This window comes from Triturus cristatus, chromosome 7 (assembly GCF_964204655.1).
Source record: "Triturus cristatus chromosome 7, aTriCri1.1, whole genome shotgun sequence".
In the NCBI taxonomy this organism is placed as follows: Eukaryota; Metazoa; Chordata; class Amphibia; order Caudata; family Salamandridae; genus Triturus; species Triturus cristatus.
The window spans coordinates 1,723,267,070-1,723,287,418 of NC_140590.1; the positions used below are offsets into that span (position 1 = coordinate 1,723,267,070).

Here is a 20,349-nt window from a genome sequence, read left to right on the forward strand (position 1 = left end):
TGGACCGAACAAGCCTTGGCAACAGCAAGTTTCTTGAAAGCAGAGAAAGGACATCGGTGCAGAACAGAAAGGTCAGGGTGACTCACCCAGTGAGGGTAAGTTGGGGCACATCTGGAGCAACCAGGAAAGCCAATCAGAAGAGGAGTTGCCCTCGTGGGGACCTACTAGCCAACGGGCTAGCGATTGCGAAGGAGCCTCGAGCGGTCGCACTGGAAACTGGCCCACGGGTCACTCGTGGGGTGGAGGCCAGAAATCTTTGGTGCTGGAGATGCTCAAGACTGGGGCTACTAGGAGCCCAAAGCACAACTTCGAAGAAGACCAGGAAGATGATGTTGCTGCAAAAGTTCACGGTATCCAGGGGTTACGGTTCCACGTCACCCACAAGAGACACGGGCCTCAGCTTTGCTGTGGACTCAGGGTAGCCTCGGGGAAGTCTGGAAATCCACCTCTGGTGATGCAAAGACTTCGGCGTCCGGCGGGAGCTTTAGCGATGCAGACCGGTCAGTTGCTTCTTTGGTGCCTGCCAAGCAGGGGAGTCACTCCTTGACCCCAACGGAGATTTCTTTAGTCTTCTAAGCAAAGTAGAACGTCGAAGGTCCTGGATATATATTACAGAGTTTCATCCAGGGTAATCTAAAGTCGCAAGGACTGGGTTCCCATACTTATACAAAGTTTGGGGGTTGGACATACTCTAGGGACCCACCTATGGGAGGGTTTGGAAAGAGGGGAGGTTACACCCATTTCCTTTGTCCGGTTTTGCACCAGAGCAGGGGCAGGTAGCCCCTGCAACCGGTTTGAACTGGACTATGCACAGGGACACCAAGTGTGCCCCCAGTGCAGGACTTCAAAGCACCAGAGAGTGCTCCCGCCCAGCCCCACTACACATCTGCCTGTCTGGGGAGGAAACCTATTTTCCAGGCCTCCCCTGTCGGAGTTTTGGTCAGCAGCAGGAGGCCTCCATTTTGTGATGCCAGGGCTGTAGAAAGTCCTACCGGGTTAGACCAGTGTGAACATGTCTCTCCCTCTGAAAGGGTGGAATGCTACCCCCTCCACCAGAACTGGGGGTGGGGGGGGGTAGTATTCCAAAGCGTTTGACACCAAACTCGACATGTTTCCGTAAAGCCATCCAAAAGTTAGCGTTTACCGCAAGGTTATAATGCACTTAAGAGTATATGGTCAGTCTGCACCACAAACAGCATCAGAGGATGTACTCCGAACTCTGCAGAGGGGCTCTGCTCATGCAGGGGCACCCTCGCACATAAAAACCAAGCACTCTGCCTTCAGGATTGTTAAGGCCTGCCATAGAAGTGAATTATAGGTTTTATATGTGTGTGCAATGGTAGTGATATTGGTAGCCTATACCACTGTAAGGGGTGCAAGCACCACCTTACCCAAGCTGCAGTAGCAGACCTGTGGTGCCATTTTGGAGTGCTTCACAGGGGTGGCATAATACATGCTTCAACCCCTGGTAGGCTTCTGAGGTACCTATGCCCTAGGTACATAGTATACCATATACTAGGGGCTTATAAGGCACTCCAGAATCCAATTAGATATGTACCGAATATACATGGAAACCATTTTAGAGAGGAAGAAGCTAGGCAGGGGTCCTGATTAGCAGGGTCACACCCAGACAAAGGTCGAAAAACAGTGAAACACCAGCAAAAAGTGGGGGTACCCATGTGAAGCAGATCCTACTCTCCTACACCGTAGATCACTCAGGTCTAACTTACGTGACACTACTAAGCAGTATTACAATTAAAAGTGATTAGATGAGCACACAGCCCCCAAGGGTCGTCTAGCACGTGGCGCTCTGCGCTATTAACGAGGCTGAGTGAGAGTGTGCAAGCAGAAGTACTTTAAAAACAAGCATTGGCATGGCCAATAGGTTTCATCTTTGGGTTTGATCTTTGGGGCCTTATACGTATTTAGCCATACAGCACATTATCCTGGATGCTACAACATCTACTGTTCTTTAACATGGAAGTTTTGACTCTAATAGGCACATTATAGCACTGCATTGAGAAGTATTTATTTAAAGTGTTATTTCTGTACAAAGGGTAGTCTGAACTTGTGACTGATTGAATGATTATTGTGATCTTTGTAATGTTATTATCGGAACACCTTCCATAATGTTCATTAATTGATCCACTGAACCCCACAGGTAAAAGCATTCAACTTGAAACCAGACAGTTGCTGGTGGGGGAGGGGTGCTGGTGTTCTACTTGTGATAATGCATGACGCATCGTTTTAAGAGAAGAAAGCCACTACCTAGTCCTGATAAATAAAAATGGAAACCTAAACACTCTACTGGGAGGAGGTGATGGACACAATTAAGCCGTTTTTATACACAGAGGGTGTCTCAAAAAGTGGGAATGGGTATGGGGTAGGTGGAATTCATTTCAGGGTAACATCTGTGCTCCTCCAGCACCAGACTCGGATCCAGACCTGAGCGATTAACCCACCAGGTCCAATAAGGGGACATAACAGTGGCCGGGATCGGCGTTCCAGAAGTTTTCTTTTGCTACATCCCAATATGTAAATTACGACACTTTGTGACACTGCTTTACCTGTGTAATTGACCTGCAATGGATTAATACAGCAAAAAACACTACCTAATGTACCAAGTTATTTTCTGTATTGTTTTATCAATGAAAATAAAATGTTTAAAAAAAAAAAAAAAGAATGGAAACCTGGCAGTGACAGGAAACACATTAAAAGAATAATTCACTGTGAACCCCTAATGTCTATAACAAATTCACCTACAACACAATGCAGAATACTCGGTTTGCTCATAAATACTCGATTTGCTCATAAAATGAGATATGTCTGCAGCTACTGTAGAAATCCATCTTAAGAAAGAGAAACATTTCACACTGTGCTGGGGGACAGGATGGGTGTTTTTTTCACTCTTGTTTATGTCATGGTCCGTCATGCTGCACAGTTTTCTCAGGAATTTCTCAAGAAGCATATTGCGTATCCGCAGTAAAGTGATAAAGTTTGAGACTGGCCATCAAACTGCACAATCATTATTTAGCCATACACAATGCCCTGTACGCGAAACCCGTTTTTAAGGTGTTACAATGGCTTATAAGGGTAGTATATAAATACAATCATAAAATGCCATGTTCCAAGCGGCACAGGCTCTTCGTTGTGTGTATATGCAAATGTGCAGGAAGTTAGCTCATGGCAGGGGTGTAACACAGGCCCCCGCATCCCCCGCAGGGCGGGGGGCCCCCAAGCTCCAGGGGCCCCCCTCAGCACTGCACTTCGGCCGGGGAGCTCCTGATAGAGTCCGGAGGGGGCCCCTCCACGTACCTTGCAGGGGGGCCCCCTCAATTATCGTTACGCCACTGGCTCATGGTGTGAAAGACTGAAGCCCCTCCCCTCCCTTTTCATTATTGCAATTTTATATACATCAAGCTCAAACAGAAGGTATTTGAGTGCTTGACCTGAGCACCAGTTACATTATGCAATGTTCGATTCCTTGATAGGAACGTGAGATTAAGTGGTTTGCACAGAATCACAGGGTGTTGAGCCGAAGCCGAGCCTCGAACCAAGTTCCAAACTATGTAGCTCTGATTATGCACTTGCTCAAAAACTGTACCGACGATATTGCGTATTGTTAGAGACAGAAGTAGCATTGTGTAAACTCTAAAATATATAAGTATTTATTATGTGAAACCACACATTGCAAAAGTAATCCCTGGGCTGTCTCCCCATGCTGTGGTGGGTGGGCAGAAACTGTGAGAGACTTCGGCAGAACAATGGATGAAGAAGGCTCACTGAAAGGCATTGTAAGTAAGCATGCATAGTGCCTATATATTTATTTAAAACAAAAAGTTTTGGATTACGTCAGTCCCAAAAAAATGGGTGATCTTGGAAAGAAGCGGTTTACCAAAGAGAGAGAGGAGCCAGACACTGTTTTCTAGCAGTGACCCGCAATGCCACACAGGCCAATTACGGGGAAGTGCCCTGAATATGATCTGGTTGCAGTCACTTCCTGCATCCACTCAATCAGGTGATGAGAGTGCTGCGTTTAGGCTGTAATGGCTCCGGCTGCGCTCGTGGCTGAAACCAGTTCGCACTAATGGCCCATGGTGCTCTGCGCACTGGCAGGCTGCGCCTTTTGGGGGGTTAGACTGGTTTATTAGATTGTTGTTCCGACAGGCTCAGATCAACCTCCATGTTAAAGATTTAAGGAGCATATCTACAAGGCGGCGATAAACAATTATCGCCGCTTCCCGGACATTTTCGGCCAAAAAGCGGCGATAATTTTATCGCTATATCAGCAAGGTCACGCTATCGCGTGAAACCTTGCCTTAGCGCCTGAATTCCTAACGCCCGTCTTTGCATCTCTAATGAGATGCAAAGTGGGCATTCCTCCCCAGGATAACGGGAGAAATGTCGCTAAGCAACATTTCTCCTATTATCAAGCCTCACGCAAAGCAGCATAGCGACAAGAAAAGTAGCGATAACCTCTGTTTTAGCTACTTTCCTTACGCCTGCTTTGAAACTGACTTAGCCATGATATCCTATCGAAGGTGGATATCATGGCTAAGTATGTGAGGCCCTATAAGAAAGCTATCGCCAAACTTCGTGGGATTATCGCTGGGTTTCCAGCGATAATCTCACGTTTGGCAGTTAGCGCTAGGATTTTTATCGCTTTTGAGATAAGCGTTGCTAATAGCATGCTATCTCAGCGATAAGAATCCAAGCTAGCAAGCGATAATTATCCTAGCGCTAAGTGCGCTTAGCGATAATTATCACCGGTTGTTGCGGATATGCCCCTAACTAAGGTGCAGTGTGTTTAATGCCAAAACGTTCAGCAAGAAGTTTTTTGACTAGGAACTAGGAAGACGGAAATACTTTTAAATGCAGACAAAGGTTGTTTTCCCTAAACCAAAGCCGAAAAATATACGTAAACTAGCGACAAGCCTGGGTCCCACATTCATGCACCCCCCTGAGGGGGCGAAGGGCATTAATATGTTTATGTTTCGTGCAATTTTTATAGCGCACAACTACCCGAGGGTGTCTCGGCGCTCAGTATACAGAACGTTAGCTATGGTGAATTTTAATATGAGAATAACCAAGTTTTTTATTTCTTCCTGAAGCTGATAAGCGTAGGGGTCGTTTTGATGTGAAGGGGGAGTGCGTTCCAAAGTCTAGCTGTGGAGATCGTGAAGCATCTGTCACCCCAGTTGGCTTTTTTTGTTCGTTGAACTTTGAGCAGACAAGCTGAGGAGGAGCGTAGCGTTCTAGGATTTTCAGGAGGGCAGAGGGCATTTTTAAGAAACTGTGGGCCTAAGTTGTTAATGGCTTTATAGGCAATGCACAATGCCTTAAACTTTGTGCGGCTCCTTACTGGGAGCCAGTGCAGTTGTTTGATATACGGAGAGATGGAAGTGAACTTAGGAATGCCCAATAAGATTCTAGCTGAGGCATTCTGAACTAACTGTAGCCTGTTAAGGACTGTATCCTGGGCGTTCAAAAGAAGGGCGTTACAATAGTCAGTTTTGGCAAAAACCAAAGTGCTAATTAGGGTTTTGCCGGCTGAAGTGGGAAGGTAGGGCAAACGTTTTTTGATTTTTTTCAAGGTGGAAAAGGATGAGGAGACCACGGAGTTGACATGGTGATGGTAGGTCATTTTATTGTCAAACGTAACTCCAAGATTACGAACCTTGGTGACCGGTTCTGGTGGAGGACCCGTCTCAGTTGGCCACCATTGGAGGGACCACGTAGGTTCCAGTTTCCCGAATGTCATCACCTCTGTCTTGTCAGAGTTTAATTTGAGACAGTTTGATGAAATCCAGGAACTGATTGCCAGCATTTCTTTTTGAAAGTTTGCGGCAACTGTCGCTCCGTCATTGTGTACAGAAAGCACCAATTGGGTGTCATCGGCGTAGGTCGTAAGAGCAATGCCATATGACTTTATCACCCTCGCTAAGTCCAAAACATAAATGTTAAACAGTGTCGGACTTAGCGAGGAACCCTGTGGTACTCCGCAAGGGAGGGTGAAAGTATGGGAGGTGAAAGGGCCCATTTTTACTGTCTGTGAACGGTTAGCTAAGAAGGAGGCGAGAAGTTCTTTAGCCTTGTTCTGAATGCCTATAGCTGAGACACGGTCGATCAAGGTGGCATGATCGACCGTGTCAAAGGCTGCGGAGAGATCTAGCAGTATTAATACTGCCGCTCCTCCTTTGTCCAATGTCATCCTTATTTCATCTGCCGCTATTATTAAAGCAGTTTCGGTTCCATGCCCCTGTCTAAACCCAAATTGGGTTTCGTCCAATAAGTTGTTATTATCTATGAATTTGGAAAGTTGAATATTCATAGTTTTTTCAAATATTTTAGCTGGGAAGGGGAGACATGCGATAGGTCGATAGCTGGCTGGGAGAAGGGGATCAAGAGTGGTTTTTTTTAGGAGTGGCTTAATGATGGCCTCTTTCCAGACTGAAGGATATAGTCCGGTGGTGAACATAGCATTGCAAATGTTCGTCAATGCGGGGAATATGGCTTCTGGAATGAGATTGAGAATGGCAGGAGGGCATGGATCTAAGGGTGATCCTGATTTTGTGCTGGAAATTAGGCGTCGGACTAGTTCCTCGGTGGTCGCCTCGAAGACCGAGAGAATAGGGGCATTGGTAGGCAGAGGTTGATTGGTAATAGTGGTGGGGGAAGATTTAAGGGTGTAAGCTGAAAAAATAGAGGTAACTTTATCTTCAAAAAAATTAGCAAGGGAGTTACAGAGGGATTGAGATACGTCAGGCGAGGGGCAGGGGGATTAGAAAGATGAGTAACTACTTGAAACAGTTCTCTTGCAGAATTTTTTGCCTGATTGATTTGGGAGGTGTAATACCTCGTTTTTTCAGCAGTGATGAGAAATTTATATTTGGAGAGGGCACATTTGTATGAGATTTTATCAGTGGGGTTGTAATAGCGGCGCCAATGTCGTTCCAAATTTCTGCAGTGTTGTTTCTGAAGATGTAGGGATTCCGTAAACCAAGGGGCGGAAGGGAGCTTTCTGCTGCGTTGGGAAGTTTTTAAAGGTGCTAGTTTGTGACAAGCCAATTCTAGGCTGTTGAGGTAATTACTAGAGGCTAACGACGGGTCCGGTTCAGTAGTGCTGATGTTGTCGGACAGCATGGAGGCGAGATGAGAAGTATTGATATTTTTCCAGTCTCTAAAGGAGATAGGAGAGGATAAAGCGATAAAAGATGGAGGGGACTTAAGCTTAATGGAGATGCAGACTGCTGAATGATCCGTCCAGATAAGAGGGATCACATCTAAGATCAAGATATGCGGATTACTGGTGAATATCCCATCTAGGATATGGCCGGCCTTGTGCGTAGGCTGATTAACAGTTTGCTGAAGGCCGGCTGCTAATAGATCGTTAGTTAGCGCGATGGTATCAGGGTCACCAGTGGATTCCAGATGGAAATTGAAGTCTCCCAGTATGGTAAAATATGGAGCTCCAGCTGTAATCTCTATTAAGTTGTTGAGGTTGTTTAGGAATTTAGATCTGGATCCAGGCGGGCGATAGAGTAAGATGCCTACGAATGATTGGTTGCCGGAGAAGCTGATGGAAAAGGAAAAGGCTTCACAGTCATTATATTTAAGATCGGTGATTTTAACTTTGAAGCAATTCCTATAGAAAATGGCTATCCCTCCACCCTTCCTTTTGATTCTGTCTAGTCTGTGCACGCAGTAATCTTCGGGGGTGGCCGCTTTGAAATCCGGGCCTGAGGCGTCATCTCCCCAGGTCTCGGTAATGAACAATAGATCAAGGTTATGTGACTCAATAAATTCCAGGATCTCGGTTTTGTGTTTAGGAACGGAGCGTACATTAATAAGTGCGGCCCGGATCTGAGGGGGGGAGTTGGCCGAAGGAGTAGGAGTAGTGCATGTAGGACATTTATTAGGGCCTACCATAGGGTCAATATGCAGCAGGTGAGGTATAGAATGTAGGAGATTTGCCGGAGGTTTAAGATTTCGAAGTTGTTCGGAGGAATATTTGAGCAAAGTTGAAGTTTGAGCGGGGCACGGTACAACAGGGTCAGGGGAAGTGGCCCTGGGCCCGGTCTCCGCGCGGACGAGCGCAGACGAGCTTGCCTTGAGCGCGCCTTCGGCGCGCCGTCGTCGCGCCCGCTGCGCTCGTCCGCTGCGCTTCCAGTGGGTGTACATAATTTATGGAAGTGGAGAGGATGATTGAAGGGGGCCGTGGCCAGCCCAAGTGGGCGTGTCCGGGGGGACCAGGAAATGGCAGCAGAAATACAAACACTCACCCGTAACAGCGCTAAATCCGCTGTGCGGGGATGTCTGTGGATGTCTGTGGCTACAGAGATGAGTGCCCAAGAAGTAGGTGAGTTTAAAAATACAGAGTAATCACGATATAATATTAAAAATTCTAGCTGACGTTGCTCCCGGCTTTTCGCCTCAGGAGGATTCTGTAAACACAGCGATCGCACTCAGCGCGCGTTTAAATAGCTTGGTAATGGGGGCGTGGCCAGCCCAAGTGGGCGTGTCCGGGGGAACCAGGAAATGGCGGCAGAAATACAAACACTCACCCGTAACAGCGCTAAATCCGCTGTGCGGGGATGTCTGTGGATGTCTGTGGCTACAGAGATGAGTGCCCAAGAAGTAGGTGAGTTTAAAAATACAGAGTAATCACGATATAATATTAAAAATTCTAGCTGACGTTGCTCCCGGCTTTTCGCCTCAGGAGGATTCTGTAAACACAGCGCTCGCATTCAGCGCGCGTTTAAATGGCTTGGTAATGGGGGCGTGGCCAGCCCAAGTGGGCGTGTCCAGGGGGACCAGGAAATGGCGGCAGAAATACAAACACTCACCCGTAACAGCGCTAAATCCGCTGTGCAGGGATGTCTGTGGATGTCTGTGGCTACAGAGATGAGTGCCCAAGAAGTAGGTGAGATTAAAAATACAGAGTAATCACGATATAATATTAAAAATTCTAGCTGACGTTGCTACCGGCTTTTCGCCTCAGGAGGATTCTGTAAACACAGCGCTCGCACTCAGCGCGCGTTTAAATGGCTTGGTAATGGGGGCGTGGCCAGCCCAAGTGGGCGTGTCCGGGGGGGACCAGGAAATGGCGGCAGAAATACAAACACTCACCCGTAACAGCGCTAAATCCGCTGTGCGGGGATGTCTGTGGATGTCTGTGGCTACAGAGATGAGTGCCCAAGAAGTAGGTGAGTTTAAAAATACAGAGTAATCACGATATAATATAAAAAATTCTAGCTGACGTTGCTCCCGGCTTTTCGCCTCAGGAGGATTCTGTAAAATATGCTACAGTGCGGTTGCACGAGGCATTTACAGTCACATCCTGGTCCAGAAAAAACAAGGCATCAGCAATGCAAACGATACTAGGGGTCCTTTGTATAAAACCCACACAGATCGGGCCCCTATGCTGACCCCATGTAGCCTTCTTGTGTCAGGGAATCGTCACTTAGATCTTTCATGTCCTGCGGCCCCAGAAACTTGTCGATGTCGCTTGTCTTGGCACCCTCACCTGTTAGAACAGAAGTGTTTCAACAAGAGCTCTGGATTATACATGTACTTGGCTTTACAGCAACATTGCAGAATGGCTAGGGCGTCGGACTTCAAAGCTGGGAAACCCGATTGGAGTCTCGGCACCGAAGCTCAAAAATCCTTTGATTCTGAGCAAATCAGGTATCTCCCTGTGCCTAAAAATTAATGTGTCCGCTTAATGGGCTCTGATACCTCACGGTCGAGTTAGCACTATTAACAGCATGTTAAAATGCATTGTTTATTAAAGTAAATCGTGCGTGTTCCAATAATCCCTGTGCCAACTAAAAGTCCACCCAGACAGTGATGCCCAGAGGAGAGAAGGGGCCATCACACGCACTGTGCAGGAGGAAGCTGCGATGGCCAAAAAAAGCATTCCCTTAGTGAAATCGCCTCTGCTGAAACAAGCAATGGAAGGAGGGAGAATTGAGGGGAATGGATCAATAGAAAGCCATCTTTTCGGAATGGCATAAGAGAGAACCAATGGCAATTGGTAGATTTGTCAAAGCCACACAGAGAGATACAACAGGCCATCGCTGATGCTTAACCTAAGAATGACCGCCGCTCACTCAGGCACGTACCTAATGCAGGAGGCATCGTGGATTTGTGGGCTGGGGATGGTCGGTCGGGTCCCTCCTGCGGGATCATCATACTGATGTGCAGCCGGTGCCGGAATCTGTGCAGCAGTGAGGTCGTGATGATCATATCCCAGGCTCGGCCCGCACTGCCACAGTGCATTACCGTGCGACCTGGCAGCTCTGAGCTAGCCTGCGGTGGGCAGCACTCCCTCTTCAGTCCTCCCCCCGGCCCCCACTGTGGACCGGTGCAAAGAACCGGCAGAAAAGGTCGAAGGACTGGGCAGCCTGCAGCACTGCACGCTTTTGGTTTGCCCAAACTAAAGAGCAGCCAACTTTAATGAAGCCCGCTCGCTCCACGGGCTGGCTGACCTCAGGACGGACCATATCTTGTCTCACCCCACTGACCTTAGCCTATAACTGTGTGTGTTTCTCAAGAGCCTTTTTACAAGCCATGATTGGGGATGTGTCAGTCTAACGAGATACCTTTTAGCGAGAGAGCAGAGCTGTGAGCTGAGCAGATCAGCCCAGTTCCCGTAGCCCGCTGGGAGCAGCGCGCACAGCGCTACTGCTCACAGTCATTACATGATGGTGCATTATAGCAGCGCTCCGCATGACAGCTGAGCAGCACTAGGATGCGTGATTAATGCATTTCAGTGTGGCGATGCAGACCACCACACTGAAAGGCGTTAGACTAACGCCTGATGCGTGGTACTTGGCAGGGCTGGCTGGAGCTGTATCCCTTAGGGGACACCGCTTCAGCCATCTTGTAATGAGGGCCTTTGAGTGATGAAGATTATTTGCAAGCATCCTAGACAATATGCGTTTCAACACTGACCATAATCAGTAAGTAAAAAGAAGCAACAAACAAGCAAAAATGGCCAGAAAGTGAGAGAAGAGACTACATTTCTCTTGTAAGGTGAATTAATTTAGGTGGTGTGTGTGTGTGTAAACTTGAGATGTCTTACTGCTGAAAAATATTTTTTTACACCTCACAGAACTAATAGCAAGAGAAAATTAAACATTACTCATCCATTTTTCACAGGTAAGGGAACTTCATCGAACGATTGCCTAAGGATACTAGGAGAATTTTTTCTCCCATTTTCTATAATACACCTGCACAATGGAAATATATTTTCTTACTCTCAAAAGTATTACGATTTTTTGAAATAAACACTCAGGGGCATATTATCAAGAACGGCGTTAAAATTATCGCTTTAGCGGCAGGAAACTGGCGATAATGGGCTAGATAATATGCCCTTGAGAATTCCAATAGAAGCCTAGGTTCACACCAGAACATGGGCTTCTATTGGATTTATCAAGGACATATTATCAAGCCCATTATCGCCAGTTTCCTGCCGCTAAAGCGATAATTTTAACGCCGTTCTTGATAATATGCCCCCCATTTTTAGGTCGAGGACTACCGGTCTGCCGAAAGGCAGAACCGGAAGTCGGAGATTTAATGACTTGGAGAAGAGGGGCTTGAAACCGCCCCTCTTCTCCCCTGTTCTCCATTGGCTGGCCTCGTAAATGCTGGCCAGCCACTGGAGAAGAGGTCAGTCACTCCGATTAGGCCCTGTCCTTTTCGGATCGGGGGGCGTGTTTTTTAAAGAAAGTCTCATTCTCTCCTCCAGCCAATGGCTGGAGGAGAGAAAAGACAAACACGCCCCCGAATCCGAAAAGGACACTGTGTTTCTCCGAGGCATTTCTTCTTGACCTCGGAGAAAGGCAGTGGTGTGCCTTTTGCTCTGCCTTGTTTGGGAGAAGCGTGGGGGGCTTGGTGTGGAGCAGAGAGCCTCTTAGGTAGCTCTCAGCACAAGGCCCCCTCCAAGGCCCCTCCTCAACGTGGCATTAATTTGTAAATTGGCAGATGTATGAGTACAGATAGCTGGACATGGCTGGACGGAAATCAGGGAATTCTTTTTCCACCGTCACGTCCTTTAGAGCACTGGGCAGGAAGTTGGAATTCTCAACAGTTGCCAAAATTGGAGTCTAAGTTTTATTTTCAAAATTACACCAAAAAACAAACAACTAGGTTAGGTCGATGGCCATTTAGAATGCGCCACATTTTAGAAATGCTCTGTACAGCATTATGCAAATGTTGTTTCCGCGATAACCACCGAGAGAAAAGCACACACTGTCTGTCTCAACGTGATTGCGTCGCCCTGTGTGTCAGAGCCGGAGGTCGCCGTCGTTATTTTGCGGAATCTGCGAGAGATCAGCAAGTGACCAGCAACAGCACAGGGGCCTCGCGCTCGGGTCATCAATCAATCCATCCAGATTTTAAAGGAAGGGGCTCCAAATGGTGAAGGTGGCAGCGCTCCTTATTGTTTGCGCATTATTCAGTACAAGAGGCTGCGACCGCCCTCCATCTTTCATCTCCCAGCACAGGCAGCGTCGAGGCTCGCGCTCTTCTGTCCCTCCAGCAGCACCACCGCAGGACAGACAGAGGCCATTATCAATCTTCCGCAGCAGCATCGCAGCAAAGAGGCCCTTCCTGCCCATACAGCACCAGTGAGGCCCGCGTCACACCTCCGAGATGCCCACCTTCGTAATGAACACCAACGTCTGCAAGGACGCCGTCCCTGAAAACCTGCTGGGCGAGCTCACCCAGCAGCTGGCCAAAGCCACGGGCAAGCCGGCCTCGGTGAGTGCAGGCAGTGTGGGGTGGGGGGTGCAGAAGCACGCCTCTCCCTTTCTTTAGATTACATGAATGTTTATTTATTTGTCTTGAAGTTTCATTTCGGCGAGGACAAGCCCCCTCGGATGTTAGGGCGCCTCGCATTAATGCTGTTTATAATTGATGAGGTACACATGGCCACCTTACCACATATTGAAGAAATAACATATGGCAGGCGCGCAACACCCATTGAACTCAAAGGGCTTCAGCCCCCCCCCCCCCCCCGTTGTGTGTGGCAGCCCGGGATGAGACCGCTTCCCGGGCAGACACAAATTCGCGCCCGAGCACTTCACAGGTCTTTAAAAAGACCATTTGCATGTTAATGAGGCCTCGCTGTTGTTTCACCCTTTCTAAAAGCCCCTTCAGCTCCACTCTACCTAGATTCAGCCCCCCCACCCCCGAAATCAGCGCCACTCTGCCTACTGTTTAAAGATTCAGCCCCCCCCTGAAATTTTTGCTTAGCCCCCCCCCCCCCCCCCCCGAAATTTGTCTCTAGTTGCGCCTCTGACATATGGGATACTGAACGAGCTTGCAGCGCCCCAGCATCATAAATTACAAAACGTTTAAACACAAACAACAAATGTTTGTGATTGTAGTTTAGTATTAAAAGTCTGAAGACCAGTCCTGTATCTTCATTACACACAAGTGCATTCTGGGAATCGTAGTCCAGGTTTAGTTCACTTGGACCCACAGACCTGAAAAAATAAAGTCTGTGCCATGCTTTTGAAGTTGATCCAATTAGTACCGTTGTGTTGGATGATGTAGCTCGTGCTAGTCACAGCACTGAAGATGGGAGATTTTAATGGTGTTCTGTACAAAACAAACGCATTCTACGATAACGGTATTAAAGTAATATAAAAACGACAGTAAACATCGCGTGTGAAAATGACTTGTCCTAGATTTAGACAATAGTTTCACTGTTGCCTAATTTTATCGTACTCCATCTTTCTACCTGGGAAGACTGGTTGGCTGAGTAGGCCTAGCTGCGATTTAAACTTGGAACCTCCATAGCTAAGCAATGAGCGTTTAGCTCACTGAGCTATCCAAGCTGTAATGTTTGCTTGGTTTCCAGTTTGGAGCAGGGATTGGTGCCAGTCTGCACATGTTCCGAATGGGAGCTGATGTAAATAATCTCCCATGTGTGAGGGGGCACATGGGGTGGCTGTGAGGAGTCTACAGGTGCTCAATAATCTCCCATGCGTGACGGGGCACATGGGGTGGCTGAGAGGAGTCTAGAGGTGCTCTACAAAACATTTTTGTGAAATCTATAAGAATGATTCAATTCCGGTTTGTGGGTGGTGGTTCTGAACACTTTATGGGGTCCTTTTTCAGGGCAGCCCGTGTGCGGCCCCTGGGAGCTAGGAACAGTACAAGAGGCTGCGACCGCCCTCCATCTTTCATCTCCCAGCACAGGCAGCGTCGAGGCTCGCGCTCTTCTGTCCCTCCAGCAGCACCACCGCAGGACAGACAGAGGCCATTATCAATCTTCCGCAGCAGCATCGCAGCAAAGAGGCCCTTCCTGCCCATACAGCACCAGTGAGGCCCGCGTCACACCTCCGAGATGCCCACCTTCGTAATGAACACCAACATCTGCAAGGACGCCGTCCCCGAAAACCTGCTGGGCGAGCTCACCCAGCAGCTGGCCAAAGCCACGGGCAAGCCGGCCTCGGTGAGTGCAGGCAGTGTGGGGTGGGGGGTGCCAAAGCACGCCTCTACCTTTCTTTAGATTACATGAATGTTTATTTATTTGTCTTGAAGTTTCATTTCGGCGAGGACAAGCCCCCTCGGATGTTAGGGCGCCTCGCATTAATGCAGTTTATAATTGATGAGGTACACATGGCCACCTTACCACATATTGAAGAAATAACATATGGCAGGCGCGCAACACCCATTGAACTCAAAGGGCTTCAGCCCCCCCCTCGTGTGTGGCAGCCCGGGATGAGACCGCTTCCCGGGCAGACTCAAATTCGCGCCCGAGCACTTCACAGGTCTTTAAAAAGATCATTTGCATGTTAATGAGGCCTCGCTGTTGTTTCACCCCTTCTAAGAGCCCCTTCAGCTCCACTCTACCTAGATTCAGCCCCCCCCCAACCCCCAAAATCAGCGCCACTCTGCCTACTGTTTAAAGATTCAGCCCCCCCCCCCTGAAATTTTTGCTTAGCCCCCCCCCCCCCCAAAATTTGTCTCTAGTTGCGCCTCTGACATATGGGATACAGAACGAGCTTGCAGCGCCCCAGCATCATAAATTATAAAACGTTTAGTTTAGTATTAAAAGTCTGAAGACCAGTCCTGTATCTTCATTACACACGAGTGCATTCTGGGAATCGTAGTCCAGGTTTAGTTCACTTGGACCAACAGACCTGAAAAAATAAAGTCTGTGCCATGCTTTTGAAGTTGATCCAATTAGTACCGTTGAGTTGGATGATGTAGCTCGTGCTAGTCACAGCACTGAAGATGGGAGATTTTAATGGTGTTCTGTACAAATCAAACGCATTCTACGATAACGGTATTAAAGTAATATAACAAGCATTTACAATGCAATGGTCTCGGCATTGGTAAAGTTAGAGCTATTGGCATTGCTCATTACATTATTTTTGTTTATGTTTTTGTTTTCAAAACATTTCAAGAAACGGCATTGTCATGAGCAATGCCAATAGCTCTAACTTTAACAATGCCGAGACCGTTGCATTGTAAATGCTTGTTTTATATCCCACCAAAGTAAATGGCAAATCTGTCTCACCTTGTTCTCAAAGCACTTCTGCACCTGGAACGTGGTGTGATGTCCTACGACCTCCCCAGAGCCCATCAGGATTGACACCATGAGTGTAGCAGTCGGCGCTAAGTCAGGGTTTACGAAAATGGGGAACGTCAGTTGGCCTTTACCGTCTAAAAGAGAAAGGTAAGGAAACGTCAGAAAGAGCACACAAGTGGGCCAAGAAAAAGGTGTAAAGCAATCAACTCCAGAACCAGGTAGTTTGTCAGAATCTCAAGAACAAAAATATAATCCCACATAAATATTGTGGCCAAATGCCATTTAAAAAACGATCACGCCATTGAATGAATATGTTCTATTATAAACGTCAATGGACAACATTTTTTATAAAAAATATACTGGGACACAATACATCTGTTAACCATATGTAAGCCTAAAAATACAGGTGCCATACCTGAGAAGAATAAGTGCCATCAGTTTCCGGATACTGCCCAGGAGAATATGGCATTTTTTAGAAATGTTTTAATTGTGCATGCTTATAGACCTCCATGCTGGTCCCAAGGGGGAGCCAAGCCCAGAGACGTTTTAAGGCATGGGCAAAGTGGGCTCTGGCCCAGTGCCCCACACTTTCAGGGGACCCCCTGATAGAATCAGCTCTGTTCTGCAGAGGGTCTTGCCCCGATGACCTTGAATAATTCTTAAACAAATTGTTTCAAATACGGTTTTCCTTTCATTCCTTTTCAATGTGTTAGAGTCTATTGTAGACATTTTGAAGAGAAATGAGTTTCATGCAACATCAATACATTTTCTTCTGTTTCAGACCAAAACAGGACCTCACATATGAGAAACTGGAAGGTGTCACAGAGATTATTTGCAGTAATATTAGTGGGCTGCTGCTGCATTACAATAATAAAAACATATGCCACTATCCCTGAATATTAGATGTAAACACATTTCGAATGTGGACCACTGTGTCTGTGCATTGTCAGTGACCTGGCCGAATCGGACATGAAAGAGCCGAATTTAGGTCAGAAATTTAAATCTGTTCTTAACAGTAACCCCTAAAATACGATTGACCCAGGGCCACCAAAATCCTTAAGATGTCCCTGGCCAAGCCCTGTTTATTGCCACAGGGATATGTGACCCTCATGCAGCAGTGCTTAGTGCTTCAGGGGAGAGTTAGATGGGGGTGGGGGTATGCTTTTACATAAAAAAGTGGAGATGGGGGGAGAAAGTAAAAACCCCACATTTATTTTCTGTGCCTTGTGGTGCTCCTTTGGCTTCTTGGTGGAAAGATTTTCTTCATAATATGGAAACTTGTACTAGGGACAAGGACAGTTGTGTATCTGAACATAGGAGACGGAGAATATTGCCTCGTATAGCGGTTGTTCTTTGTACTGTTTACGTAGCTATTATTCCTAGGTTATCATACATTAGCTCCATTTGGCGATGAATTTTGTAGATCATTTTTAGAGCGCGGTATATGTCAGATGATTTCCAGGTGCCAAAAAGTTATGAAGGCAAGACCACGTGTGCTACAAGGTCTTCCAACAATTCAAGCAGTGGAGCATTTCCTAAATTCAGCCACTCCAGGCCCTGGCCTATCGTTGACACCATCTTGGCTGTACATCAAGGACCAATGGAGTCCGCCATGATATGGAAGACCTTTACATGGCATACGTGTTTTCCCAGAATGCACTAGTAGTCATGCATGCCACACTGCACCCAGATCAGCTGTCGGTCGCCTTTTATTTAGAGTACCTTCTATGCAAATCCTTCTGTTTTGATGATTATTTTCCTAAGAATCTTAAGATGCGGATGGAGAAAGGCGCAGTGAGCGCGTTGGCAGCAGCAACTCAAAGGGAGACTACACCCAGCAGAATGCGACTGGGAAAATGGGTAGAACCAACATTCCCATTCAGATCAGTTGCTTTACGTCACGGTCCAAAGGTAGGTTGAATTACGTCACGGGGTATGACCAGCTGGCAAGTTTATAGTCTTTACTTCCTTCCGCCCCATTGGGTATTATTGTGTAGAACCAAGTTCCATTGATTGTTCACTTGCTTTCCTTTGGGGTCCAAAGGTCCTTTGAATGATCTTATGGGGAATCATTGGGGATCCTCGGGTAGGGAGGTCAAAGCATGTACAGCAACAAACCTTCAGTCAGTTAAATAGTAATGGGAGCCACCGGTGTAGTACAGGGAGCCTCCATCAGATGAGTTGCAGAATCTATGGCTGTCTCCTTATAGATGGATGAAGTAGGGATTGGCTGGGGCACTACAGGAAAATGGTGAGCGACCCCTGATATGAACAATCGGATCGGTTCGAGATAATAACTGGGTCAGCAAGGCCAAGTGGTTCAGGTAAAGGTGAGTTCCGTGAGACAGACATTTTTTTCAAACTATCTGTCCAATGTGTGGCACAGCAACTTGTGCGGTGGCGGGCTCCATCCATGGGATAGGGAGTCAGTACCATCCAGCAAAAACATTGTCACGGGGGTTCAAGTAGGTAGAGCACTCTGACATTGGCAGGCTCTAGCCGTGGGGTGAGGAGTCCTTGAAAAATATGAGAATGCCAAAGGGGCTCCGAAGGGAACGTCTATCCAAGGATGAAGATGGTTGAGCAGGGGTACGTTAGCCTCCTATTTGGGAGGGAATGGTGATTAATTATTTATTAAAAGACACCCATTACTGGGGTGCAGAGGGCTCCTTCCACCCCGGGCATGGGTGCCACTGCATTCTGTGTCATAATCATTCCACCTATAATTCTTCTATATTTGCTATCTCCATTCCACTATTATCTCCTCCTTGCACTTTTTCTTCTCTCTGTCCACTTCCATTTGATCTCCTAGCTTGTCCTTACCGCTTTCCTCCCTTTTTTTTTTTAGCTTTTTTCTCTCCTTGCTCTTCTTTCCAATACCACTTTTCTTTCTCTATATCCGAACTGCTCCCCTTTTCCCTCATTCTGTCTCCTCTCTTCAATCTATGTCCTACTCTTTTCTCGCCCACACAGTCTCTCTTATTCCACCCATACTCTGTCTATCAATATCTTGACTATGCTTCTCTCTCATTTTGTTCCTCTCCTTGGCTCTGATCTTCTTGTATGCCACCTCTTGGTCTACCTATCCCCTTTAGGTAGTTTTTATCATACTTTCCTTTTTTCTTTCCCTACATTTTTCCTTTCCTTTCAATGTTTCAATTCCCTTTCTTTCTTTTCCTCTCCCTTTCTTTCTTTCTATCTCACTTCCATGTCTCATCCTCTCCATACATGTTTCCTTTTCTCTATACACTGAAATCTCCCCTCTCCATCACACTCCCAAATCATCTTTCCTCTCCACCTCTATATTATTTCTGTCCTTCCTACTTCTCTACGTTCCTATCCAGTACCTTTCCTTACTCTCCAATCCCCGTTCTCTTCCAATCCAGAACCTATCTACTGAAGTTTGTCATGCTCAATGCAAGACGCAAACCATTCTTCTCATGCTTCAATGGCCCCTTCTCTGTGGCATCTTCATTGCCTTCCGCTTTGACACAGTAAAGCAACATTTGCTCTGCATTGGTCATTTGATAACCTTATATTAGCTTGTAGTAAGAACACAAATTGTATTCATAATATTGCCAGTACATATTTAGCGATTCTGATCCAGATTTATTAACTCTTTGCGCTGAGTTTGCATTACAAAAGTGACACAAATCCAGCACATAGTGTTGTGGTTGGATTTACTCTCCAACGCAAATAATGATTTGTGTAGGAAAATTGCCCACAGTAACGCAAAGTAGCATTATGCACTAAATTGTGCTACTTTGCATTGGGGAGGCATACCATAAGTGCTACATGGGCATTCCCATGCGACCACCGATGAGTTTTGAGGCAAATACCTATCTAATAACTTTAACAGATGGGGAAATGAGCCCAAAAATTATGTCCTCTCAAGGTAGGGTTAATAGTGGAGTAACTTTTAAAAGTCTCCATATTTTTCAAACTTTGCAAGTGTGATGGACTTTACAGCACACATACAGTGAGAGATGTCTTAATGGATATTATTTGTAATGCAAGGATCCCATTCTAGTACAAAACCTCTGCTTGACAGAAGGCTCACATCCTTGTTCTAAGGTAAGGCAATGGAATTATATGATTTTGCACCTGTGGCCTTTTCTGCATGAGTATGGATTTGCCACATGTGCCTCACAACCCATCATCTGCTGTAAAATTTGCAGATTGTAATCCCCAAACTTTGCTTCTAGCTTGAATGGATAAAACTTTACTAAAACTGGGTCTACCCATATTGCTGTGAATTGGACGACCCATCACAAAGGTTGACGGGGCAACTTTCTGTTGCTTATTGTTGTATGTGGATGTTAAATTGGTACTAATGAGGTGAAAAATTAGCCCAGTTAGTGTAAGCATGTGTGAAATGTCAAAATAATATAGTATTACTATCACAAAATGTGCATCATTATGCGCAATAACTTGCCTTTTTTGCCGCATAATTCAACCCTGCTGCATAATTTGGTCCTCTCTTGACGCATAATTCCAGTGGCCCGGACTATGCCAGAAGGCAAAGGTGGGAAAGCCAACAAATTAACGGAGACAGCTGAGCCAAGGGTTTGCTCCGGCTCTTAAGAACCCATACACAAGCCAAGCCTTGAAAATATGTGGCATGTCAATCATGCAGCACAGATTAGGTTAGACTATGGTAGGTCTTCAGAATCACCTCATTTTGGTACATCAGATTATGTGCAAAGTATTTATTAAACATGAACTGAGAATCGTTCCTGCTCCCCCGCCACCTCCCCAAAATAAACAATGCTATTAGTGAACTAAAGGGCAAGTCAGGG

General features: G+C 46.6%; 1 protein-coding gene across 4 annotated transcripts in view; it reads right to left on the reverse strand.

The window, feature by feature from the left end:
* Window positions 1-20,349, reverse strand: part of LOC146812898 (ovostatin-like) — a 388,701-nt gene that overhangs the window by 224,269 nt on the left and 144,083 nt on the right. For all 4 annotated transcript variants that reach the window (XM_085619969.1, XM_085619967.1, XM_085619968.1 and 1 more), the window contains exon 14: window positions 15,539-15,684. In XM_085619969.1, the coding sequence (XP_085476095.1) occupies window positions 15,539-15,684 (146 nt within the window). The remainder of the gene's footprint in view (window positions 1-15,538; window positions 15,685-20,349) is intronic.